The 25796-nt window shown below is 46.2% G+C and overlaps 4 protein-coding genes, 3 long non-coding RNA genes and 1 other non-coding gene across 16 annotated transcripts; 5 read left to right on the top strand and 3 right to left on the bottom strand.

Annotated features, from left to right (window-relative positions):
• Window positions 1-336: 336 nt before the first annotated feature.
• On the bottom strand, window positions 337-5837 carry si:dkey-222b8.1 (uncharacterized protein LOC560317 homolog). 4 transcript variants are annotated; one of them, XM_037263524.1, is made up of 13 exons: window positions 5695-5837; window positions 4457-4523; window positions 3358-3601; window positions 3043-3217; window positions 2942-2965; window positions 2579-2791; window positions 2215-2463; window positions 2010-2111; window positions 1760-1813; window positions 1490-1691; window positions 1254-1422; window positions 920-1058; window positions 337-829 (listed from the first exon to the last, which is right to left on the bottom strand). In XM_037263524.1, the coding sequence occupies exons 1-13, from the start codon at window positions 5696-5698 to the stop codon at window positions 618-620; spliced, it is 1854 nt and encodes a 617-aa protein (XP_037119419.1). In that variant the 5' UTR covers window positions 5699-5837; the 3' UTR covers window positions 337-617. The 4 variants fall into 4 exon arrangements, with proteins under 4 accessions (XP_037119419.1, XP_037119421.1, XP_037119420.1 ...); XM_037263526.1 differs by having other exon boundaries at window positions 1490-1673; XM_037263525.1 differs by having other exon boundaries at window positions 3358-3598.
• Window positions 3481-6557, top strand: LOC119130048. Its single transcript, XR_005099348.1, has 2 exons — window positions 3481-3616; window positions 5147-6557. It is a non-coding gene; the product is annotated as an uncharacterized LOC119130048 (long non-coding RNA).
• Window positions 6558-6786: 229 nt separating this feature from the next.
• On the bottom strand, window positions 6787-8167 carry snapin (SNAP associated protein). Of its 2 annotated transcripts, XM_037263549.1 has the most exons (5): window positions 8009-8167; window positions 7802-7848; window positions 7499-7617; window positions 7173-7310; window positions 6787-6923 (listed from the first exon to the last, which is right to left on the bottom strand). In XM_037263549.1, the coding sequence occupies exons 1-4, from the start codon at window positions 8128-8130 to the stop codon at window positions 7203-7205; spliced, it is 396 nt and encodes a 131-aa protein (XP_037119444.1). In that variant the 5' UTR covers window positions 8131-8167; the 3' UTR covers window positions 6787-6923; window positions 7173-7202. The 2 variants fall into 2 exon arrangements, with proteins under 2 accessions (XP_037119444.1, XP_037119443.1); XM_037263548.1 differs by having other exon boundaries at window positions 6787-7310.
• A 6-nt stretch (window positions 8168-8173) lies between these two features.
• Window positions 8174-11469, top strand: chtopa (chromatin target of PRMT1a). 4 transcript variants are annotated; one of them, XM_037263540.1, is made up of 6 exons: window positions 8187-8474; window positions 8801-8890; window positions 9881-10031; window positions 10196-10367; window positions 10433-10579; window positions 10655-11469. In XM_037263540.1, the coding sequence occupies exons 1-6, from the start codon at window positions 8461-8463 to the stop codon at window positions 10849-10851; spliced, it is 771 nt and encodes a 256-aa protein (XP_037119435.1). In that variant the 5' UTR covers window positions 8187-8460; the 3' UTR covers window positions 10852-11469. The 4 variants fall into 4 exon arrangements, with proteins under 4 accessions (XP_037119434.1, XP_037119435.1, XP_037119436.1 ...); XM_037263541.1 differs by having other exon boundaries at window positions 8229-8474; window positions 8801-9541; XM_037263543.1 differs by having other exon boundaries at window positions 8229-8474; window positions 8801-9761.
• Window positions 11470-11902: 433 nt separating this feature from the next.
• Window positions 11903-13646, top strand: LOC119130045. 2 transcript variants are annotated; one of them, XR_005099345.1, is made up of 5 exons: window positions 11903-11989; window positions 12580-12631; window positions 12904-12932; window positions 13128-13176; window positions 13569-13646. It is a non-coding gene; the product is annotated as an uncharacterized LOC119130045 (long non-coding RNA). The 2 variants fall into 2 exon arrangements; XR_005099346.1 differs by having other exon boundaries at window positions 13128-13198.
• LOC119130886 lies at window positions 13312-13450 on the top strand. The gene has a single exon (XR_005099557.1). It is a non-coding gene; the product is annotated as a small nucleolar RNA SNORA8 (small nucleolar RNA).
• Window positions 13647-13996: 350 nt separating the features above from the next.
• On the top strand, window positions 13997-14327 carry LOC119130046. The gene is made up of 2 exons (XR_005099347.1): window positions 13997-14038; window positions 14249-14327. It is a non-coding gene; the product is annotated as an uncharacterized LOC119130046 (long non-coding RNA).
• Window positions 14328-16389: 2062 nt separating this feature from the next.
• On the bottom strand, window positions 16390-19224 carry txnipa (thioredoxin interacting protein a). Its single transcript, XM_037263537.1, has 6 exons — window positions 18879-19224; window positions 18640-18715; window positions 18141-18288; window positions 17717-18076; window positions 17344-17631; window positions 16390-17263 (listed from the first exon to the last, which is right to left on the bottom strand). Exons 1-6 carry the CDS (start codon window positions 19129-19131, stop codon window positions 17216-17218), a joined length of 1173 nt encoding a protein of 390 aa, XP_037119432.1. The 5' UTR covers window positions 19132-19224; the 3' UTR covers window positions 16390-17215.
• Window positions 19225-25796: the final 6572 nt, after the last annotated feature.

Raw genomic sequence — 25796 nt, 5'->3', positions numbered from 1 at the left:
TAGACTGGATATACGCAAGCAGAGCATACTAAGAAGAGCGACAAGCTAGAGTTTGGCTCAACGGACAGTGACGAACGAGCACGCTACGAGCACACAGGTGACAAAACACTTGCTCCCCTCGTCCGCATTTACACGTGACTTTGTTGTTCGTACGACAGAAAGAGAAAAGGAACAAAGTCTGTCTTTCCTCGAGGGACTCAATTGTGAGTCGGACATTATTCGATGCCGTACGTTGTTTGAAATTGATGCGACTGCGCAACCTCCATCCAAAGACGGAAAATCCAAAGTGCGTCAAGGGAAATGTGGACTTGGAGATAATAGTAATGTGTGTTTGGAATTCATTCATAAAAATAAGATCGATCTGCAACTGCATTGTCATTTTCCCAGTAGAGTGTATCACATTTTTAAAACACCATCTCGTGTTGCGGTCTTTGTCGACATCACGGGACCCGTTTGAGTGGAATCGAGGTGTCATGCTGCGATGCATGTTGTCGTGTAAATCGATTGTAAGCGTCGTTTGAGTCTGTCTTTTGTCGTTTCGTTGGAATTCCTTTCTATTTGGTATCAAGCAAAAGGATTGGATCTGTGTGAGCGAGCGCATTCAACGAAGCCACGTGTCAGTTAGCAGGCCCCGGATCAGCTAAGGGCATGGTATGCAAGACCTCGTCCAGAAGCTGCAAAGCCCGGTGAAGGTGGACTTCGACCCAGCACGGCGTGTGTTTGATGCTCTGCCTGGGATAGTCGGGCCCCCAACCCTTGACGAAACTCAGACGCAAGATGCAGAGTCGCCGAAGGTCATCCACGCCGATCCCCGCTGCTGCCGACAGACCTGTAAGTGATGGCATGGCGTGAGTCACCTTCCTTCCCTCCCTCCCTCATTTGAACAACGCTCAATGGGCCAGGTTTTGAAAATACTGACTGACTGCAGGTGCTATGCCTCCGACGCTGCCCGGTCCAGGGATGTTTCCCGCCACGGCAGCCGCCTGCGCGGCGGCCGCGGCCTGAGCCGTGGCCGCCTGCTGCTGCATTTGTCTGTGGCACTGTCGGAGGTCAAACACCTAACAAACAACAGCAAGGTTTTTTGCTCCCGTTTTCCTCAAGTTAACACGCCAGTAGTTATATATACGTATATGTATATCTAAAGTGAGATATCGATAGATATGGACAACAGTCGTTATATATATATGTCTATCTAAAGTGAGATATCGATAGATATGGACAACAGTAGGGTAGCTGAAAGGATCAATTCCGACCTTGATGTAGGCTCCGGGGTATATCTTGTGCACAGCGTCGCCCGGCGCTCGGCCCGCCTCCCTGTCCAGATAGTAGCTCTGTACGAACACGGCGTGGTCGCTCATACAGCGCATCCACACGTCGCCCTCGCCACGACACTCCAGCTGCACCCCTTTCCCAATGTGTAATCTGGGACAAGGGAAATAAAAGAGGTGAAATGACGTCGAGCAAGTCCAGAGCCCTTTTCTCCGCATACCGGGCTCTCTCGCTGGCATCCGTGCGATGAACGTTACTCAGCTGGCCCAGACAGAAGCGGTCACCGCCCGACGGGTCCACGTAACCGTCCACCGTCACCACGGGGCAGCTGGACGGCACCTTGAACATCTCGCCCACCTGAACGTCCATTTCAAAATAGGAGATGGAGCACCAAAACTCCGGTCCTAGCACACAATAAACAACTCTTTACAGTACAATTACACAAAGCGAGTGCAACGACAAGAATGGTAGAGAACTTGAGCACTCGAACCTGGATGGTTGGAAACGGAAGGAGGGAAAGAGCTCGAAGCGTGATGCTGAGACCCTGCAAAGGCCAAAAAGATAGACTGCTAGCAAGAATACGTTGTGTGCTCGGTCAAGTGAAGAAAATCTATCGAATGCACGTTGCTTTGAATTTTTTCTTGTAACGTGCACATCTTCTCCCCGTCGCTTGCTTGTCAAGTTTCCCGCAAGCCTAACGAGGAGAAGCGGGCGAGAAAATGGAAGGATGGACAGCTCACAATGTTGGTTTGGATGGTGAAGGGGACTTGGCTGATGAGCACGTCCATTTTGCGGGGGTCCGATGGGAGTGTAGGAGGCTGTGCTGCTGCCTGTCCATACCGCTGCGTTACAGGTAAGCAAAAAATGCAATGTCTTATTGATGATTCAGCTAGTCGCAGCATATTAGTAGGTTCGTATCGTGTATTATGTAGCTCGGCAACTCACTGTGGAAGGCAGCCTGGCTCTGAGAATGTTTGCCGCCGCCGCCGCTGTATCCGTTCTGTCCGTGGGATTGAGGAGGTAGAGAAGATTGCTGTGGGTGGGCAGCTTGAGGTGGGTGGGGACCTTGTTGCTGATTTGGAGTCGGGGAACGTGGTGAATGTGTCATCACTTGGACCTGTGGGGAAGCAGTCCCGGGGCGGCCATCAACATGGCTACTGGCCTGGAGTGGCAGCATGGAGCCAGAGTTTGACACTGCGGAGGGGAGAATACACAATTACAACCGGGACCGATAGTATCGACCGGGAACACCAAATGTGGGTTCAAATGGACTTTGTCAAAAAAACAACGGCAACTCCTTCCTGCTAACCTTTGGGTGAGACGGGCAGCTGTGTGTATCTGGTGACCGGCGGAGGTCCGTGAGGCTCGGACGACAGATGCGGAGGAGGCAGGGCTTGGCCGTAGTGATCGGGCGGAGGCATCTTTAGCGCCGCTTGGTGCTCCGATAGCGGCATACCGGGCGGGAGATCCATTTGGATACAGTCGTGGATGTACTCTTCTTTGATCAGACCACCGGGCGGCACTGTGAGATGGAACGGAAGGTTCGCTGAGAGCTCGTCGAAACGAGCGCATCTTCACGTCTGGTGCTGCTGGGGGCGAGTCTCGTTCAGCGTGTCACGCACGGGCTGTGTTCTCGCTGGATGAGAATGTATTTCCGTCACGAGGAACTTACCTGCGTTGTGAAGACTGAGACCGACTGGGAAAGGGGACAGAAAAATGGAGAATCAAAACAAGCGATGATGTACGTGACGATGTGAACAACTTTGAACCTACCAATGCCTGGAGAAACCACCCTCTCGTAATGATAGGGGTTTACGCACACGTTGTCGTACTTGAGGTCAAAGGCGTACTGGCAGAACTTGACGTGCTTGAGTTCATTTTTATGGAGGTCGGGCCAGCGCCAGAGCCGTGCGTAAATCACATGAGGAAATCCTTTCCTCCCTGCCACCTGAGAAGAAACGTACACAGCATATTTCCAAGCTACATTTGTGCCCCCGTGAGGATGAGTCAGCGAGTTCGAGAAAAAGAAAGAAGGGGGGGAGAAAAAAAAAAAAAAAAAAAGATCACAACACGTGACAGTCGGCCTACCTGTAGTCGTCCATCGAGCGTCCTCTGAATGGTGACGCACTTGCTGGGATGGACACCGTTGGTGGTGATAGCAGTGATGAGCGAGTCCAACTCGTCCTTCTTCTCTTTCAGCTTCTTGACCAGGCTCTCGATGGCCCGCTTAGCGAAGCCCTCGTTCTCGCCGCCCTGCCGGTGGCACATGAGGCTGTGGACGATGCTGAGGCAGGCGTCATTGCTACTCGGAGGGTTCACCGACATGATAGTGCTGCAAAACAAACAGGTACCCACCCTTTCAGCTCAATGCTAATGTACACCCTGCGCACAATCAGAGTCAATCGAAATCACCGGAGCTCAGAAAAATACCGCTTATTTCAATGTTGATATGCTGGATCATACATACAAGATTACTGATGACTTATTTCCTGTTGACATTTATCTGGGTTCTCCCGCTTCTCTAAAAACGTCCACCGATGGCGCCTCCAATATCGGTCTGAAGTCAGCCAAAGGCAAATTGAGATCAATGATGTGCCAAATGTCATGTTGGGTGAAGTCGTGCGCAGCGGCTCTTATTGTGCCAGACGTGAAGAAACCCAAACAAACGGTAGACTGATAGGAAGGGCCCCAAACATAGCATCAGGCAAGTGCGCATTCAAGACACCTTTCAGCACGCTTGCATGGCAGAGGCAAAAAAAGCTAAGCAGACAATTTGTCATTGCAAATACATCTTCCTGAATAGGCAAAAAAAAAAAAGATCACATCACATGAGTGGATCACATGAAATCATCCCCAAAAATGCTGAGCCTTCTTTTCCTTTATCATGCTGAATGATTTCAGTTTGCTGATTCAGGGTTCTTCAAGGCCACGTGCCCTTCCATACTTTGAGGGTGAAATCTGCTCTTGATTAAAAGCACGAGCCAACATTCACATTCTTAACTTGAATGATGAATGAACAACATTACAAGCTATATGAGTGAATCACTTTGGAGGAATAAAAACAATCCACAAATACAGGAACAAAACGAGTCGATGTTTAGCATCAAGTTACCCGTAAGAGATCTTTTCATTGAAAGCATCATTCAAATAAACATTTGCCACTGACGGCACAATGACTTTTTCTTACCTGGGATTAAGTTGGTCGGCCAATGAAGGTTCACTGGGATCATGATGGCCCAGTTCTGAATCAGCCCCTGTTAATAAAATGCAAGATAAGAATCCAATTCCGATTGGCATTGCATCGAAAAATCCTTGATATATTGCGTGTTACGTGAATCCATTTTTCCTTAACCTGAGCAGCAGCGGACCTTTCTGTTTCCCGATCCCTTGCACACCTGCCTCCTTATCACGCAGCACCGGGACCGCCTCGTCACTTGTTGAACCTTTTCCGTTTGCGCTATTTTATCATTGGGCTCGCTTGACTTCAACTTTAAGGGCTCATTTCAGATCACTTTTTTTTCTATTTCGATCAATACCTACTGAGCGGAGTCATTTTGTTTCGTATGCACGTCATTTGCGCATGAAAGATAGGGAATGTGGAAAAAACCAAAAAGTTATGAAACCATCCATCACGTACAATTGTTGATGAACCTCATTGTCAAAGTGTCTCATTGGTGTCATGTATTTCATGACCACCAATTCATATATTGTAGCTACAGTATATGGTGGCATCATGTCATGTGTGAGCAGTCTCTGCCGACGGTCACAGGTACTTGAAGCTGACCCCCCCCCCCCCCCCCCCCCCCACACACACACACACACTCACCCCCTCCCTGTCTCTTAAATACACTGCTCTTTCTGTATGTTCATCCTACAGGCCCCAAGCTCAACAGCTGGAGAGAGGACACAGTTGTGTGTCCAAATGAAAAATTAAATCCATTTCCAGGGACGATAAAGTCATCGTGACTGTCACCTACCTATCTGGTCCAATCAATCTATGCATCATTTTCCAGGCGCACTGCATGAACATCGACATACACGCGTCACCAACATGGAACCGGCCGGCCGGCCGCCGGCGCCTTCCTTCCACACGTCCGTTTACTGTACATTTATATACACTACTGCACATGCACGCTACATTTCGTCGTGTTCGCCGTCAACTGTACATCCCCGAAGTTTAGCAGGAAAAAACATGAGACGACAAATCGTAACCTTGCAAATCAAATAGTGAGCAGCACAACATCACCTGGAATGAACCCGGGGAAAATGGAGAACCGCGCACCGCGCAAGATAAAGACACTTTATCGAGCTAATATTTGCAACTTTCACTTGCAAATCGGGGCTATTTGCTCGCTCTGTATGCAATGCAGGCAGGCGACAGACAGCTGGTGCAACAAGCGTTCACATTGAATTGCTAACACTTACACATCAGACGGAGAGAAGAGAAGAACTTGAACCGAAAGACCGTTGCTTGAGCTGTCCGACAATTGCTTCAAGTGTACGGACGGAGTGCTGGCTGGCTGGCCGGCCGGCCGGCTGGCTGGCTGGCTGAATGTTTACTCGCCTGCCTGCCTGCCCGCCTGCCTGCGAGGCTGCCTGCCCCCGCCTGCTTGCCTGCGAGGCTGCCTCTCTCTACATTCGCTGGCTTTTAGCACTGTCGATCACACACACAGCACACCGGCGGCGATACTTGCATAGATTGCAGCTAAATGGATCAATTGTTTCATATGCGACACTGTGCTAGCTCTCACAGTAGCTTTATCATATTTTCTCCGTCCGTCTTACTGTCTCCTCGTGCATCCTGCCCGTCCGTTCCTCACGCGCACGACACAATAACAATAGAGGGGAGACATCGTGCGCGTCAGTGTCGCGACACGCTTCAGCCAATAGCAGGCCGGCTCTCATACGCACGCTCGCGCTCATCCAATAGAAAAGCGGCTCTCACAGCGACGCTGCCAGCCAGGGTCTGTCTGGTTCGTCGAGATTGACAGGCCCGCCGCCGCCGCCGCGAGACTGTTTTCTTTAAGGTGGCGCCTCTGAGATTAGCGCTCCCCCAACATACATTTACAATTGTACCCCCAAAGCGGGCCACCATTTGGCACTTGGACATGCTCAAAACTTGACTCCCCAACTTCTCCGTGCATGATCAATCATGCATTAACTGGACATGAAGTTTTGCAGCACGAATCATGAGTGACTTAAGTGCAAACTGTCATTTGACTCCAATAATGGATGAATTATGCACCTTCTTTTTAGTTAGATCAAATAAAAGTGTCGTAACAAGCATGGCAAACTGAATTTGATTTTCAAAGGACCACATATCAATTAAAACATATTTACATAACTGTGGAATCTTAAAGACTATTCACCTAATGCTATTGTGCCAAACAAATATTTCTAGACCTTTACTTTTGTGACAAAAAGTCAAGAAAATTGATACTGATGGATCTACTATTTCAAGCACTAAATATACAGTCTTTTTTTTAGAAGGTATTTGGTGTAAAAAGTACCACTTGCTTAGAACACTGTTTTTATTGATAAACATAAAAAAAAAAAAAAACCTCAAACAATTGAGAGGAAGGGCGTCAATAGATATCGCAAGTTGCAGGATCATTCCAATTTGATTCGAGCCGTGCATCCATAACAACTCCAACCTGTTGAACAAGTATATATAATTCACTCCAAAAGTATTTGGCTATTGAAATGTTATGTTTTTGTACGCCACCAAAAGTGATTAGAAATGCAGAGGGAACAAATTGTGACAATTGTTCAATTTAAGAGGTTTGACAAGCGAATATCATCTCGAAAGCTGATCAGACGATGCAGTGTAGGACATAAGCAGCAGGTCACCTCGATGTCGAGCTGGCTCTCTGTATTTCAGTGTCCTTGTTGATGAGGCCAACCTATATTTGCTGTGCAGAAAACATGGATGCTCAGGGTTTACTGGGAGTGCGTGAGGTGAACACTCCTGAGGCCTCCAACATGGTCTTTCTTCGTGCTGTCTCTTTGGCTACATTATGGTTGAGTCTTCTTAGACGTTCCTAAAGGCAGAACATTATTTTGAATGCTTCATTGAAAAACATCTTTTTTTAATCTGCTTTTATCTGGTTGTCATTACCAAAGACTTTCTTAACTTGAAGGCCACTCACTCCAGATAACTATTTGCACGCAAGCAATTAAAAAGTCAATTTGACTAAAGGTGTCCGCTTGAGAGAGACACAACACTAACCTGAGCGTTTTGCAGAATATTGTTTACAAGTACTACTCTTCGTCTTGCATTGAGAAGTTTCTTCACGTATGGGTCCAGATCAAGAGCCACCTTTTGATGTTCATTTATCCTGCATAATTCTGGAAATAAAGCACATCAGGCAACACGTGTCCAAAGTCAAATGTTCATGTTACACTATTTACAGGTGGGCTCAAATAAGGTAGATACTAAATTGATGTAAAATGCTGTTTCCATTTATTTATGCTGGGGGGGGGGGGGGGGGGGGGGCGTGTCATTCAGCCATGTCAAAATAAAGCTGATTACCTGTGGCAAGATTGTCTATGTGTTCCCTTAGTTCGACTTGGCTTTCTCTGTAGATGAAAACATATTCCCATGAAATATCATACAGATGGTCCGTTTAACATTCCAGACACGATGGGTCGGTCGAGCGGTCACGAGACACAAGTTAGCAGCAATGTGGTGCAGATGACGATTAAATAACGTCAATTAAAACGATCGATTATGATTTACCTGACGGAGTGTACATGCAGGTCCAATTGTTGAATGGCTGGTTTTAAAAGGTCGAGCATCCCCTCAGCTATAACATCTTTACCAGCAGAAGTGTCAACAACTACCGCGGAAGCCATTTTCATTGTGGAGCAAAGAGAAACACACCGGAAACGACGTCATCGTGACGTAGGCACAAAGCCACTCCATTTTCTTGCAGGGATATGTTCAGCTTCACAGGCAGCACCATTTTAAGAAGTCGCTTCGTCAGAGTCGCTTCTCCACGTTTTCTTGTCGTTGTACAAAGTGAATGAGAAGACAAATTCCACTCGTCTCTTATTTTTCCACACCGTTTGGTGGTGAAGAGTTTTTTTTGGTCTTGGACCTAAAGGGACAAATAACACCCTCTCGGCCTGGTGGTGTTGGAACAAGCGAGCTCTCGAAGCTAACTTTAGCTAGCTGCCTCTTCTCGACCAATGCAACGTTCTTTGTAAGTCACAATTATTGTTGAACCAAATTCAATGTAGAGCAAGGGTTTCCACTTGCTGCTGCGTTTATTTCAAGCGACCTCAGACGTTACTTGGCTCCGTGATATTTGCAACTCCTTCAAATGACATATGTAGGCAGGCAGGCCCCTTCCTTGTGTTTTGGGGGCTGCGTAAGAAGTGGATTGAATGACTAAAACAGGTGCTGACGAATGAGGCTTGCTAATATTTGCACATGTCGTACACAATTCACTGTTGGAGACTCATTCTCGCCCGTTTGTATTGATGCCACCACTTCAACATGTTTCTTCTGTTTTGATTGTTTCCCCAGGAGTTTTCAACAGAATTCAGTCAAAATGAGTGCTGCATCTTCTCAAAAAGTTGTCCTGAAGAGCACCACCAAAGTGTCCCTGAACGAGCGGTGAGGCGCCATGCACCTTATCGGAAGTTTAACGCCAGAATCAAAGGCCGTCCTTGGTGTTTGAAGGTCCTTGTGCTCGCCGAAGAAGGCCACCCACTGTCTGGGACCTGGCCCCAAATGGATGCCATTTTGAATGATCCTTGTGTGTGCACTGCTCACTCAGCTTGGTTGGACCTGTGAATATTTTGGGAAGCATGAGCTGAAATAAGAACGTTGCCAGGCACTACGTGTGCTTGCCCAGGCCAAATGCTACGCGTGAGCAGTGCACAAAAGGCGATCAAGTTGGTCATAATTGCTAGATGGACCGGACCGCTGTCCTGAAACTTCCATGGCACTCGTACTCCCTGTTGTATACACGAGGTACACTCAACGGAGAGGAGTCGAGATGTGGCAAAGATCCCAAAAGTTTCTCTCAATCTCTTTCAAACCAGCTGAAGTTAAGCACCTTTCTTGTTTCCTCTTTTCTCTCCTCCTATACAAGTTCAGGTACTCGGTCCTAGCCTGGACGTGACACAGCAGCAGCAGCAGCCTCGGCCGCTGGCTGCGTGTCGTCCTTGTCACGGTCCTTGCTGTAAGAGGCCGAGTAACCAAACGTAGCCCGTGGCCTCTGCTACCGCAGGATGATCTAATGAGCCAGTCGGCTCGAGGCCAGTAAGTGGCATCTGTACGGCTTTCTCTTGTCTCTATTCTTTTCTTAAAATCAAATCAAAGCTTTCTCTCACTCTCTTCTCTCTAACTCTCACTCTCTCTCTCTCTCTCTCTGTATCTTGTGCTTCTTATGCTTGGTTTGGAAAACAAAGAATTGATATTTTCAAGAGAGAAACAAACGAGTGATGGCAAATGGAATCTAAATAACATAAGAGCCACGAGAGTAAGTGTGGCCGCATCCATGACTTGAGAAATGACTTGGTGTGGAAAGGCCGCTTCCTCCACTTCTGTGTCCCCTTGTCCTCGTCTTTTACTTCCTTTTTTCCCTCCCACCTTCTAAAGCTTCACTAACATGCTGAAGAACAAGCAGCCCACAGCGGTTAGCATTCGAGCCACCATGCAACAGCAGCATATGGCCAGTGCGCGCAATCGTCGGCTGGCCCAGCAGATGGAGAATCGGCCCTCGGTGCAAGCTGCTTTGAGTCACAAACAGGTAACGTGTTTCTAGCACCTGCAGGAAAAGAAGCACACGAGTGAGCAAACGCTCACATCTAAGTGGCGGCATCTGTTGGAGCCTCAATCGGATCTGCAAACCCTGAGTTGGGACCAGCTTGTCGCGTGCTACTTGTTTGAACCGCATTTGACGTCATTTGTCAGAGCCTGAAGCAACGACTGGGGAAGAGCAACATCCAAGCCAGGTTGGGGCGGCCCGTTGGCATGGGAATGCGGGGAGGTGCCGTCGGCGTTAGAGGAGCAATGCGTGGGATGACCAGAGGACTTCGCGGAAGAGGCAGAGGAGGAATGATGAGAGGCGCTCTTTCCCTGAGAGGTGCCAGTCTCACGCCCATTTCAGATGGCGATTTCAATCTGACTTTTTGTTGTTGTGAAATTTAGGAAAGCGAATGGCTCCTGGTTTCCCCATGCGAGGCCGGGGCTCCGCCGGCCGCGTGGCCATGCGTCGAGGGGGCCGCCAGCGTGCGGGGGTTCCTGGCCGAGGGGGAGCTATGGGGAGAGGAGCGCCCCGTGGAGGGATAGCCAGGGGTAAGTCGTCGGGTGCCGCTTGGCTCAAATGTTTTCTTGCCGCCGCTCACTATTGACGCTTTGTTTTGCGGACAGGTCGCGGTGGTCTTCGTGGGCGCGGCGGCGGCGGTTACGCCGGCAGACGCGGCCGCGGCAGAGGTGTCGGCCGACCGTCGGTGACCCGCGAGCAACTGGACAACCAGCTGGATGCTTACATGTCAAAGACCAAAGGTCACCTAGATGCTGAACTGGATGCCTACATGGCCCAGGCTGACCCAGATAGTATGGAGTGACACTGGACTCGAGTTACTGCAAGAACTGTACAGCTCCTTTAACACATACTGTGTAGTGTCGATGACTTGTTCTCAGAAAATGGGTTTGATGAGAGCGCCGCCGTAAACGGTCCGGGAGTCTTTGGACGAGCAGAAAATTGCTAACACTGAATGTGCTTTCGTCCACATGTTATTTCTACAGCTGTTGCTATGAAACCCATTTTAATTATACTCAACAATATGAACGGACTTTTATAAATCTTGAAGAACCCAGTTGTTTTCCTATTTCCTTTTAATACCAGGGTCTATACGTGTGTTAACCTGTTTTGTCATTGTTTGAGTCACCTTTTGACTTTGTTTCTGCCATTGCAAATGTTTCTTTACACCCAGAATTTAGTCTTCCAAGGCGTTTTTGTTGGCGCTGGTGCATAAATTAGTAGGTCAAAAGAAAGCCTAAACCCGAGCAGTTTTTAAGAAGCCATGGGTGAATGGTTCCGGGAGGGCGGAGACCATTTGGCCCGTCACCATTTCTGCAGCAAGTAGGCATTAACTCGTATTTTCAGCAGCATTTCAAAACGCTGAAAGCTCAGCAATGACTCATTTTACAAAGTGAAAATAAAAACAAAAAGCTTACCTTTATTACAGCTCGAAATGATTCTGCAAATGGCTTTGTGTGTATATATTGTACCATATCGGTACAAACTAAATGAGTTGCCAAATGGTGTAAGAACAATTATTGCAGACACTTACACGCGATTTAAAATCATGTAAATGAAACAATATACACACGTAGATGCATTGCGAAGTGGAATGGCCGATGGTGTAGTGTAGTCAGTGGTCCACTCGCCTGTCACGTGTGCAGGCACCATGAGTTCGATTCCCGCATGTGATGGTGTCTGTCATTTAAAAATGCATTTTAAAGCAACACGCTCGCGGCCCCCGTGGGGACAAGCGGTCGGTACAGAAAATGGATAGATGGAAATGATATGCGATTTTTTTTTTTTTTTTCAGATTAAAAAAAATGACGAGCGCGTATTTAACGTAAAGTACTTAGAATTGTCGCAACGCTTAGTATAAAACCATTGGCAGCGCGGTCAATCGTCCCTTCCATTCAGCGCTGCGCTTTGATGCTGGTCGAGGGTGAGCGAGTTCCCTTAAGGTGAGGTACCAACGCACTCATTTCATTCATTTGTTTTATGAAGGCAGAAAAGATCGTACAGTGGATGATCGAAGTATCATTTGTATGCGATGCATGCGTTTTGTTTGGAATATCGCAGGAACGCTAGCTAGCAGCTAGGTCGAGTCCAACGCGGCGTTTAACCTCAATTTGTAGACGGTTGTAGTTTTTGAGTCGATTTCCTAGATACAACATTGAACATATGTGACGTTAAAGTTTTGTTTCTGTGTGATTATTTTCCGATTGCCGAACTAGTAGAGCGGAAGGGCCTTGTGCGCATGCGCGCCTGTGGTTCTTGCTCATCCGGCTCTACTGCCGCACGTTCAAATTTGTGGATGGGGATGGTCCTGTTAAGTGGCTTTTTCCCATGACAGTTGTGGCCACATTATATGATCAGGTTTTGCTTTCACCTCTGCACTCGTGATTGCAGCCTGGTGTCAATGAGGCCTGTTACATGACTGTTCTGGCGGCCCGCATGTTCTAAGTTGTGTCGATCGTTTGCATGAAAAGCCTTTCTCAAAACTGGGTCGATGGTATGTTGACCAAAACCTGACTGTGAGATTCCCTTGCAGAATGGGGTGATGTTGCTTCTCCAACCGGCTGTGGAGCCCTGCCTGAAATGAGGTGAGTGCTGCTTATGCTGCTTATGCTGCTTATGTCTTTCAAATCAAGTCAGCACTTCCCTTTTCAACTGGCCATGCGTTTGTTTGGCACAGCAAGCGCTTGGGTCCTGTGTGGTGGACCATCAGCTATTGCAGTGCAAAGACCAACCAATTCTTTTGCAACCCGCTGCAGTCAAACTCTCTGCTGTAGTGTTACTTATGAGAAATGACACTTGCTACACATTGTCATGTTTTGTCTTTCTATCTTAATTGAATCCATTTTCCATTGCGTAGGGTACCGAGGGGGACACCGAGCCAGCTGGGTAAGTTATCCGCGTCGGCTTGTATTTTGTCCACGAGACAGTTTATGATGATTGGCTAAATATGTTCAACTGCTCTGAATTATGAGTGACAATTGCCTTTCTGAAAGACGTGGTGACCTTTCTTTCATTTATTTATTTATTTTTGGGTTTAGTGTGGCATCAGCGTGACATTGAACCTTCTCTTCTCTCTTACAGGAGTCCGCTCTGAAGCTTGGACCGCCGACGTAACGCGCAACAACATCATGTACTTGTGGAAAATATAAATGGTATTTGCATTCAAAATGACTCGATACCTATGAGCTTCAGTTAAACACGTACTTGCAGCTATTGTGATCACACGCACACCTATTGAAGGCTTGTGTCGAAATGAATGAACAGTAGCACTGTGCGGTATCTGCAGCCTGTTGTACCATCAGCAGGTTTGTTCAAAAGTCAGTGCAAGAGCAAAGTCAGCACATAGCATCGTTGGTCTCCTGGCTGCGTGTGCGTGGAGTCTTGGTAGAACTGCTGACACATCGTTTTGGAATGGAATACTTTGGTCGTTTGGCATTCTACCCTATGTGTCATCATTTGAGGATGTAGAAATGAAAAAAAAAAACGATCAAGTACAGTCTGTTTCAATTGTCAATCCTTCAGGTTGCACTGAGGCCAAGCTGAATCTGTCCGTAACATCCAAGCAGAGACGGAAAGAATTTGCATCAGTGCCACCACGGTTTGTCTTTTTGCAGTTCTTGGCATTAAAGACACTTCTGATTTGATTAAAAAAAAAAAGTATTGAGGTGAACAGTGCTTAAAATGAGCATGCATAAAATGTATCCAATATCTAAGATGTTACACAATTGATGAATTTCCTATCCCCAGTAGCAGCACATTGGTGTCTGCATCCTGCTGCTTCATCAGCAGGCATGTTAATAAATGAAGTGCTAGAGCAAGTCATCAGTCATCGTTGGGCTCCTCACTTATGTGTTCAGAGTCCTGGTATTCTGTATGAAACAAGCGCCACCTCAACTTGATCATGAGAAAAAGCAAATCATTACCCCAAATGTACAATGATGGCTTTTTGTCTCACAGGTGACTGATATGCTTGTTCCAGAAGCACTCGAAATGTAAGTCATGTCCTCCCTCTCACTGTTTGGTCATATACCAAGGCTTTCAGGTAATTTCGTGCCTGACTTGCTGTGGACTTGACCAGAAATCAGAATCCATCCCCATGGGCTTCTACAGCAGTTTGCTGAGTTGACTTGTTGGGAACATCCATCCTCTTTAAACTTGGATCTGTTTTGTGTCGTTCTGATGTACCTCCTTTTATTTTGTAGCAGCCATGATGGAAGTGAAGAGAGCGTTGGAACTATGACATTGCTTTGTAAATCGCAAATAAAACATCTTTGACATTTTTCTGGTGTGTGACCTGGCCTTCTTGATAGGAAGAAAAACATTTCTTGTGATCAGTCCTTCCATTAGAACACAGGTGTCAAACTCGAGGCCCGAATTCGTGTGTCATTACTAGAATTGCAAATTGTCTTCACTTTCGATAATATATCATTTTCTTTTAAATATTTGACCAGTTTTTACTCGTCTGATTTGAAAACAAGTTGTCAGTTTGTTTGTATGACTACAATGCGGCCTGTGAAAAAAATGAGTTTGACACCACTGCCCTAAATGATGACAGGATCACAATTGCTCATTCGAGCCTGAAATGAATACCTGCAGAATTTATAAGTAGAGACAGACTGTGTGGCTCATCTCTGTTGCAAAGTAACCAGTGACTTTAGCTCGGGTGACCAGATTTGGTGAGGGCGGGCGGGTGTGGCACTTTTCACTTTCAGTTCAGCTTTTTCCCTCATAAAGTGGCTTGTTATTAGGTACACCTGATAATGGCGGTGTACCTAATGGAGTGTCCAAGTGTCACCACAGATCCAACAGCCAATCAGGAGGTGGGGGCGGGTGTGGCACCTGAGGGAGTGTCCAAGTGACGTAGGTACACCTGAAAATGGCGGTGTACCTAATGAGTGTCCAAGTGACGTCACAGATCCAACAGCCAATCAGGAGGTGGGGGTGAGGGCGGGCGGGTGTGGCACCGTCTAGTGTCCAGGTGACCTAGGTACACCTGGAAATAGCCGTGTACCTAATGGAGTGTCCATGTGACGTCACAGAACCAACAGCCAATCAGGAGGTGGGGGTGAGGGCGGGCGGTTGTGGCACTTTTCACTTAAACCAGGGGTGTGGACTTCCAGTCCTCGAGGGGCCGCGTTCCAATATGTTTTCCAAGTGACCCTCGTTAAGCGCACCTGCGTGAAAAGTTTTAGCTCCTGCAGCGCGTGAAAGGAGCTAAAACTTTTCACGCAGGTGCGCTTAACGAGGGTCACTTGGAAAACATATTGGAACGTGGCCCTGAGGACTAGAGCTTGACACCTGTGACCTTTGACCATGATATTTGCCTAATAAAGTGGCCTGTTATTAGGTCCACTTGAAAATGGCGGTGTACCTAATGGAGTGTCCGTGTGATTCCCTCGTTAAGTGCACCTGCGGGAAAAGTTTTAGCTCCTGCAGAACGTGAAAGGAGCTAAAACCTTTCACGCAGGTGCGCTTAACGAGGGTCACTTGGAAAACATGTTGGAACGCGGCCCCGGGACTAGAGCTTGACACCTGTGACCTTTGACCGTGATATTTCCCCCATAAAATGGCCTGTTATTAGGTCCACTTGAAAATGGCGGTGTACCTAATGGAGTGTCCGTGTGATTCCCTCGTTAAGTGCACCTGTGGGAAAAGTTTTAGCTCCTGCAGAACGTGAAAATGAGCAAAATCTTTTCACGCAGGTGCGCTTAACGAGGGTCACTTGGAAAACATGTTGGAACGCGGCCCCGGGGACTAGAGCTTGACACCTGTGACCTTTGACCGTGATATTTCCCCCATAAAATGGCCTGTTATTAGGTCCACTTGAAAATGGCGGTGTACCTAATGGAGTGTCCGTGTGATTCCCTCGTTAAGTGCACCTGCGGGAAAAGTTTTAGCTCCTGCAGAACGTGAAAATGAGCAAAATCTTTTCACGCAGGTGTGTTTAACGAGGGTCACTTGGAAAACATGTTGGAACGCGGCCCCGAGGACTAGAGCTTGACACCTGTGACCTTTGACCGTGATATTTCCCTAATAAAGTGGCCTGTTATTAGGGACACTTGAAAATGGCATGTCCAAGTGACATCACAGAACCACTTTTCACTTTTGCTTTTTCCCTAATGAAGTGGCCTGTTATTAGGTATACCTCATGGACTCTTCAATAGGTACACAACACGAGGTAAAAAATAAATAAATGAATCAATAAATACAAAAGTACATATTTGAACCTGTTGTAATTTGGTGCTCAAGAAATGAAATCAGTCAATGCACATGGACAAATATTTTTCACAATTTATTATCAAAACATACCAAAAAAATATGTATCAAAGATGCATTACAAACGTTTTTTTTTTTTTTACAAATCAGTCTTTTGCGTCCTGAAGACAGGAAGCTGTAAATCAAAACAGCAAGAATCTTTGAAGTGAAATGCTGTCTAGGACAACAGAAAACCCGGTAGAAACAACACATTATCTATCCCAACATTGACTATGGCTTGTCGACCAATAGCATGTTAAAAACCTGTTTGGCACAGCCAGGTTAAGAAAAGTGCATGTGGCTATGCTAAGCTAATGTAAGGTTCCACACAGCGGCTAAATATTCCATATTGGATTCAAATCAAAAGCGATTCAGGCAGTAGTACAGCATAATGTATGATCAAAGTGCAACCTTCAAGAACAACCCTCTTCAAGCAAACACGGCTGAATATGTTCAAGAAAACAAAGAGAAATAACAATGAGGTTCTACCAGCATCCAGGAAGGACCATCAAGTGTAATCCATTCCAAGAGCCAAACAAACAGGTACATGGTCTATTGCTGACCGTGGAATGACAAAGCAGGGTGGGCAAATAAACCCTGGCCACAATCGGACAGCAGGTTGTTGGGGGCTACCACCAGAACCAAGCAAACGACAGCTTATTCAGAATTGGGTGGCTGGAGCTCAGCGCGCGTCCTCGAAGCCGCCAGCTCTCAGCACCCACAGAAGGGAAAACTCGAGCGACATGTCGAGTGCAACATCCCGCCTGCGCGGTTGGCAAGCGCAAGTGCACGTGACTGCCGTGTCTTGTCCTGTCGTGTCGTGCCCTCCGCAGCTCGGGAGCTTCTTTCTCTTTTCCCACCAGCCTCAGTTCAACAGTCTCTGAGAGCTGGACCACAGTTGTAGAAAAGGCACTTCAGCACACCGGCAGCATGTGAGCGTTGATGTTGAACTCCTCCTCAGTCTGAAAAGGATGGAGCCTTCGGTTAGAAAAGAGGTAGCTTCTCATTCACACATACCATCGGTAGCAGTAAACTTGACAACCTCAGTGTAGACCGGAGGCGCCGCCGGGAAACAGAACGCCGGCGGGTTCATGAAGATGGGGCTGTCTTCGCCATCAAAGTCATCCAGGAGCGGCGTCAGCGGCTGATCCATGTGGACGTCGCGAGTGACGTCGCGGTAGCTGGGGGGCTCGGGCATGGCGAGCGACACCCAGCTGAGCGAACCGTCCTGGCTGCTCACGCTGCTGCTGCGGCTGCCCAGACCGGGCGTCCCGATCACCAGGGGCAGTTCCAGAATCAGCTTTTCGCTCCCGGGAATGTGGATATAAATCTGGTCGGAGACAACATTGGGAAGTTGAGGGCCCGCCCGCTGTGTTGAAAAGGTTCATGGGGGGGGGCCCCAAAGCGAATCTTACCATTAATGCATACTCCATGCGGATTAAGTTGCAGTCGAGCTTTGACGGTTTGATCTTGGGCACCCGGATGGTTTTGCCCTGCCAGGCGTCGCACATCCCAGAGATGATGTGGTTGCCTCGCACCGACGACAGCTTCTGGCGGAAGACTTTGGTGCGGCCGTTGGCCTGGTAGGTGTGCTTGGCGATGATGGCCGCCTTGGGAACCACGATGCGCGAGCACGTGTTCTCGAACTTGGCGTTGATGCAGATGTCCTCGCCCTCACAGAATCCGCGGCGGTCAATTTTGGCGTTGAGCGACACCTGGCCATCTGGGATGAACATGCAGGTGACTTTCTTCTCTTTCATACCGCCAGTCGGGCACTGCAGAGGAGACACCTTAGGGCTTAAAATCACTAACCATTGCCATTTGATTCAATCAACCTACCAGCAGGTCTGGCGTGTTGACATCCAGAGGTTCTTCCACCTCAAAGTGTTTCTTGCACTCAAGGACGGGCTGCTGCGGTCTCTCCAGCTTGGCCTTGACATAGTAGTGGACGTAGCCAAACTTGCCTTTGTAAGACGACACCAGCTTCCTGTAACAACAGAAAGTACACGAACGTTAGTTAGAACACCTCTTCAGTGTGATCATGTGCACTGCAGGAATGGTCCTAATTGGTCAGAAATGTCAGTTGCTATGTCAAGTGCTGCTGGTGAGAACAATCAAATGCTCTTCCACTAGATGGCAGAAGGTACAATTAAATGTGTATCAACACAAGTGCAGATTTTGCATTAGGTCAGTGAGACCGTCATTATATAGGTTGATATCTATCTATCTATCTATCGATCGATTTTGGATCCATTTATAATGAGGTTTTAATGAAGCTTGGTAAAATCTCGTCCAAGTTAATAGCCACGTTAGCAAGTCATAAAAAGATGACACTAACCCCTGTTGAGGGAGCTCAAATTCAAACTTGTACTCGTATTTGTTGTTTGGCCTCAAGAGAACTGAACCGTCAGCGTCTGGAAAGAAAAAGTAGATGAGATGAGCATTGAATGCAAACCATCATAAAAACGTGTTTGTTTTCCGCCCAAAATCCAGATGGAGCGTTGTTGTTGTGGTGGTGGTGGTGGAGGTTTTTAAGAACTATTTGATGGCCAAATCAAGTCCAGCTAATGTTTGTACCTGTCGGTTGATCGTGAAGGCGCAAAAGGGCTTCATATCGGAGATATTCAGCCTCCTCTCGACAGCGCTGCGTGCCTTTGGGATATTCCACTTTGGCGGATCCCAACCCGAGAATCTTGACGGCAGACACGCGTGTCACTTCGTTGACTTCCAATTCCACACGGCCCGACAGTCTGTCCCCGCCGCAGTAGAAAGTCTTCGTGTCGGTGAAAACGATTTGGAACGACTTGACTCGCTTCAACATGGCTACCATGTTTGCGTTGAAGGATGACAAAGCTTCAAAAGGTGTGCACACTCGCTGGGGCTCGCTCTTTTAAACTGGCGGTAAACAACGGAGGGGCACGCACGCAGGCAGGCAGGCAGGCAGGCAGGCAGGTTTGTTCCGACTTGCCCCGGTGGGCGGGCGGGCGGGCGCATGGGCGTTCGAGCCGTCCATGCGGGGCGAGCGTGAACACGCGTGCACAGCGTCGCTATTGGTGCAAAAGGTCTGTTTTCGCTCGGCTCAGCCAATCAGCGCCCGGCGTCGACGCGTGAACACCGCGTGGCCAGCACAGATAACAAGCGTGCTCGGCTCATGTGCACACTGCACAGGAAGTCGACGAAGGCTGCCAGATACCGAAAGTACATCTTCCAAGTAAACAGAGCTGGAGGGAGAAGCCAGCAAGTCAGCCAGTCAGCCAGCCAGCCTTCGTTTGATTGATGACGCACCACTGGCAACGTTGCCAAGTGTAATAAAAGTCGACGGAGGGACAGAAGGAGGCACGCCAGTTGGCTTCCAGGAAAAGCATTTCTGACAAAGACACACAGCTCAGTACACAATGTTCACTTTGCCATTGTCAACATTAGGCAACTTCCAATTGATTTTTTAGTCGGTGCATATCATCACTAAAGCAAGTAACATCCCAAGAATGATGTGCACTGACAAACATTTTCATTCCTGACTGAAGCAGCTGGCAAAACAACGGCAGCCAGCTCAGCTCAAGGTCTGCAGCTTGCTTGCTTGCATGTTGTGGCTCTTTTTTGACCACTAAATCAGACGATGAAGCCAGTCAGTATGGGAAAACCCCCGTGTTCCGGGGCTATCCCAGGAAAAGGAGCATTTCTGGCTATTATGAAGTAGGTCACAGGTCGAATAATCATTTGCAAAGTGAATAGCAGCAAAGCTTTCAGAAATGACAAGACGTAACCTAAACACGCCGACTTCACTTGCATTGATGTGCGTGGGAAAGAGAAAGCGGGCCATAGTCCACTGCGCTATGCAAACAACGTCAGCCAAGTAGGAACAATCATAAGAACGATTGCAGCCTCTCCATCAGTCCCAATTGTGTTGCCTATGGTTTGTGGAGTGAAAAGGATCCATCCATTCATGTTTTGGTTGCGCTCCGTATTATCCCCAGTTTACGGGTCTTGAGGTCTGTGGCATTGTTCTTTAACTTCAAATACATCAGGGCAAAAAAAAGAGTACCATCAATTAAATGAGCTCACTTTCATATAACAGCACAGCAGTATCGCTTTCGTTTTGACGACAGACAGGGAGGGACAGTGCCCCTGGCAAAGTACGAAGGGAGTGCCGAGCAAGCGTTTCAATTGTTTCACCGTAATTATTTATCAATTGTATCAAGAGGCAACGTCAACTCAACTTGATTTATAGAGTACGATAAAACCAACCAGAGCTGTGCAGAGGCTAAAGTCAAAATGAAAAAGTACGAAGTTAAGGGGACAACAATTGTAGCCCCCCCCCAGAACTGCCACTGCTTGAAGACTCTGAATGTCCAAGAGACGTTCACCCCTCCGTGTGTAGATGTCACTTGTTTTTTTTCCGCATGAAATATTATCTCTATATTGTAGCTTCTTCTATGAACTTATTGGTTCCATTTGAAGAGAAAGAATATGACCATTTCTGGGAAATAAATAATGACTCAAAGTCCTCCACTCCCTCTGAGCGAGAATCAACATGCGCTCATTGCTTTTGGATGATGTTGATGTTTACGGATCGAAAATAAACCCCCTCTCTGTATAACCTTTCCCCTACTGCCCTCCCTTTTTCAAATGCTGCGTTCAGTATCTCTTTCAAGCGCTGCAGAGTTGCAATTTACTGACTCACTCAGTCTGTTCACTTGAATGAAAGTATTGGCTTTGACTCACATCTACCCTGGCAATTTCAAATGACATATTTGATGTTAAAATCACGCCGCGTGAATCAACCATTTAGTAAAAGACCAAGGATGACATCATGGCAACATGCCGTGCTTGCTTTGCGATTGGGTGAGGCCTCGTGATCACGCGTTTCCTCTGAGGCAGAAGCTGGTGTTCACGAGGAGTTGCGTTCAAGGACCGCCGCTCCCAAACACGGCCCGAGATTTGCTTTCCTGCGCCGAACGACTTCCCGTCTCTGTGATTCATCTACAAGCCCGGTCACGAGTCACAATGCTGTGAACGCAGACAAGTCCAATCAAATGGAAAATTCACGTGACTCAAAAAAAGAAATAAATTATATATATATATAATTTTCGATTGTTGGGACATACTGCAGTGTCATAGTCACTGAATTCAATTCGGCGTTGCTGTCGTGCATATGTCTCATTGTATGTATTATACAACGTACACAATCTTCAAGCGATTGTCTTTCTCAGATCATGGCCAACACGTGTGTGCGTATGCGCAGCAGAAGCACATGCGTGCATGCCTGCCTGCCTGCAAGTATGCATGGTGTCAACAGACAGAGTTCAAAATGTCTCGCTGTACCGTTCACAGAGTACAAAAACAAGTTTCGCCTTGCAGAAAGAACAACCTCCACATGACCTCAACGTTTGCACCGCCTCTAAACCACACTGCTGTATTGTTGTTTGCAGGCTTCAATTCACAACAAAACTCCGTCATACTCTGAGGACACATGACCGAAACTTTAGCGTACAATACAACTTTATTCATACAGTAGCACAGTTTGCAAAAGCCGCAGCTGTAACAAAAAAAAAAAGATTTCAAATCATTGTTTTTGTGAGCTCAGTTGTGTGAATAGGACACAGATGAACAAGGCATCACATGCACTTATGCGAGATAACAAACGGCAAGAACGCTGTCCTCGCTGGGCATTGCGAAAGGTCTATGTCTTAGAATAGAGCCACTTCCAAACATGAATGTACTACAATAGCTGCTGTACATGGACAAAACAACGTCATGTAGTGTGTGTATATAATGCAAGGTCAAGTCAAAGGCCATTATATAACAACAACGAGGCCTCATTTGCCACGACTCCGAAGCTACTGTAAACATTGGACACTCAAATTTCAGTCCAAATGGACGCCACTCACTCACTCACTCACGTCACTTGCAAGCTCCTGCTCAAATGAACAACAAATGCTAGCTCGACAATCAACGAGAGAAAACAGTCGTTCCAAAAAAGAGGCGGATTCATTTCATATCAAATGCCTCTCCTCGCTAGACCTCAAGCTTGCACAATTCAGCTCAAATGTGAAAAAACACATTGAGGATGTGACCGGTGGAGCAAATGGACGGACGGACACGCTTTGAGGAGATACTAAGTGCAATAAAAACACGGCAAGGCACAACCACCTCATTTCACTTGTTTTGTTCAATGCGGTCGTCAACTGTACGAAGGAGGCCAAGGGTGACCAGACTGAAATTCCACCCCAGATGAGCACGAGGATATTCTTGGAAAGTTGGAACATGATGGCCTTTGGGCCAATCTGAGGATGAACAAATATTACGTTCAAGCAAAGAGAAGAACGTCAAGGAAGACTGCATTGAAGTTGAAACTGCGGTATGTTTTGCTAACATGGCGCGGTGCTCTTACTTCCATCCCAGGCCATTCATTTCTATTCATAGCGAGCGCTCTCCATTTGGAAATGCAGCCAATGAGCAACTTGATCAGTCCGAGCCGCATAAAGCCATGACGACGGTACAGTCAGTCAGTCAGTCAGTCAGTCCACTGTCCACCTGTCTCCAACATGGTGCATGTCGATTTCTACTCTAGCCTGCCACCCGATGGAATAGACACTCGTGGTATTTCAAAGTACAAATGGTTCTTTTTTGGTTTTAATTTATATTGCAACTTTTCCTCACCTCATTTTTATCGCAGCTTTTGTTTTTTTGGCCAGAACATTTGGGCTTGATAGCATCATATCAATTCATTGTTGTATTAATGAAAAAAAAGTTCCTACCTAACCTCTTCTTTGTTTCATAACATTCTCATCTCCCTAACACTATTTTGGGGTGAACAGTTTGTCTGGCCTCTTTGCTGACTGATCATTTGTAGTATTGCTAAAACAACTGTGCAGATCAGATTATGTGCCAATAGGACTTGGAAGTCACACTTGGAAGCAAATTGTTTCAACCTTTATTAAACATAGCTTGCAAGATAAATATTACAAAGTTATTTCCTCCAAAATTAGCTTATTTTTTCAATCAATGCATAATTGTCAATCAACTGGCAGTATTCAAACAGCATTATTTTCATTGACTTTTTTTGAAGACCGTTAAATATCAAGTATGTGCAAAAGGTCAGGATTGATGTAAGCAAACAAACAACAATAAAAAGAAAAAAAAAAAAAGAAGACGTAAATTAGCCTCTGCTTCATTTCATTGTGTTTCACCTCCCCAATGATTTGCAGCAATACAAACACGATGCCAACGCTTGGAAGTGGATTCAAAATGATTTTGCAACCAAATATTTCCCTGCACGGGCGGGTGGAAGTAAATAGCTTTTCGCAGAGCTTCCGTGCAAACGTTTTGGGTGAAATAAATAACACAAAAAGTTGTCGGCGCACTTTTAACACAATGTGGCTTCTCTTTGAGAAACTATTTGTCCAGCGCAACTTTTAAGAGCAGTCTTTGAAGCCAGCAGGTTCATTTGAGGGTGCTTTGGCACGTTCGCTACAAATCATACCAAATCTTGCTCCTTTTAAGGACATTTATTGGCGCTTTTTTAAAGGGAGAAAAACAGGGAAATGAAAATACGTAAGAGCATTCTTCTTAACAAAACAGTGCTCTAAAGCACTTATAATTGGTGTGGAACTTTGGAGACAGCAAATTGCTTGATAGAAGGCAAAAAATAGTACCAATTTCAATGTTATTGCATCAGTTGGGCAGTTTTGGAAAAGCAACATTTGTGTCCAAAAAATCAAATTCATAGTCATTTGCCTGAATACACCGACTGACATGCAGCAGTGCTGAAAGATAAGACGCAAATTGCAATCACCATCTCAAAACGCAGCATTTGTGTCTTGAAATGACCCGTCAGATCTGCAGAGCAAGTTACCAAGCAATTTAGTAGGAAATGATTTCAAGTATAAAAAAAAGTACGTGTACTTCTCTGCAAACTGGATTCAAAAACTAAACCGAATCGAATGCATCCAAGGAATCCATTTTGAGAAGCAGAGGGGAAAAAAATGGGGAGGAAAAAAAGAATCCCAAACATTTTGCACATTTGTTACACAATAATACACAGTGATCACAAAACGAAATGACAAGCTTCACAATATTCATGGCTTTTTGTTTGCTTTTCTACACAATATACAACCATTTCATTTTTTTTTTCAGTACAAGGGAGGAAAATGCTTATGTACAATAAGTCATTATTACTTCAAACCTAGCAAATATCGTGTCATTTATCATCTCATAGTCAATACATTTGTTGATTTCTTTTTTTTTTAAACTGCAATAAAAGTAAAGGTAACTCAGAAGAGGAATTCAGTCGGCAGAAATAAAGACTTTTTGAGAGAAAAAAAAAAGAGACATTCAAAATAATCTGCAGTCAAAATACAAAGATGTGGATGCAAACAGAGAGCGAGAGAGAGAGAGACAGGAACCTTTTTTGAAGTATTAACTTTAGCTTGGCAGCAGAAAGGAGATGCATGACAATTTCAAAACCAAATGGGGAGCGCTATTAAAAATTCACCCCGACGTAAAAAAACAAAAACAAACTGAAAATAGATCTGGGAAACTGTTTGGATAAAGGGAAAATTGATTTCTTTTCTTTGACTACGTTCAAATGGATTTTGTTGTGGTGTAAACTTTAGTTTACATCTTTTCTTTTAGGTAGTTTTTCCTCTCACTCGAATGCTGTGAGCCAGTCACGGCCTGGATTGTTCAAGCATCATCTTCTTCATCAGCATCATCCTCATCACACCCCCTTGCGTTACCATTAGACTGGTGAAATACTCGCCAAGCTACTGGCAGCCATGATGCATGTAGAATGATTAACACGTGTAGAAGATAGGGATGGACGTAATGATGGATGAAGCGATGAATCAACAATTACGCACATATGTACGTATAGGGATGATTGGTCAAATGGAGTGCGCTAGCTACTTGGGGCCAACCAGCAGAGGCACTGTTGATTGTTGTCTCAATCAATCAGTTTGGGGTACGACCATCAACGTTAGAAGTGCCTTTCCTTTCAAAACAAATTCTTTTGTATTCTCTGCCATTTGAAAGGAAAAATAAAATGAAGAGCGAGGCAACTGAAGTGGCCAATGCGCTAAAATTCACTATGGTTGGCACAACACAAATATATGAAGTTTGCCCAGCATGAACTTTGAATATGTTTGTGTTCACCCGACAAAACTGGCTTGACATTCAAAATAAGGAAAGTCAATAAGGAAGAAAAGGCTTGTTAGCTTAGCTTCAACTAGAATACATGGATGTGAGCTGCGCTGACTCGCTCGCTGGCTCGCTCGCTGGCTCATATAAAAGGTGTCTGCTGGCTGCAAGGGTTCAATTCTTCAGCTTAAGCAAGAAGAATTCCAGTCTTTTAAAGTAGGCTTTTACAACTTAGTTAGCTTAGCTTAAAAGACTAGCAGATTTATTTGCTCAAACGACAAGCGAGATGCTGCGTTCACTCATCAAACTAGGTAAGTGCTATGGTTGTTATTCTTTTCATTTGTCACTTTTTAACGT

Source organism: Syngnathus acus, chromosome 11 (genome assembly GCF_901709675.1).
Source record: "Syngnathus acus chromosome 11, fSynAcu1.2, whole genome shotgun sequence".
NCBI classification, from domain to species: Eukaryota; Metazoa; Chordata; class Actinopteri; order Syngnathiformes; family Syngnathidae; genus Syngnathus; species Syngnathus acus.
The sequence above is the reverse complement of the archived record's forward strand: the minus strand, read 5'-3'. Positions and strand labels throughout refer to the sequence as shown.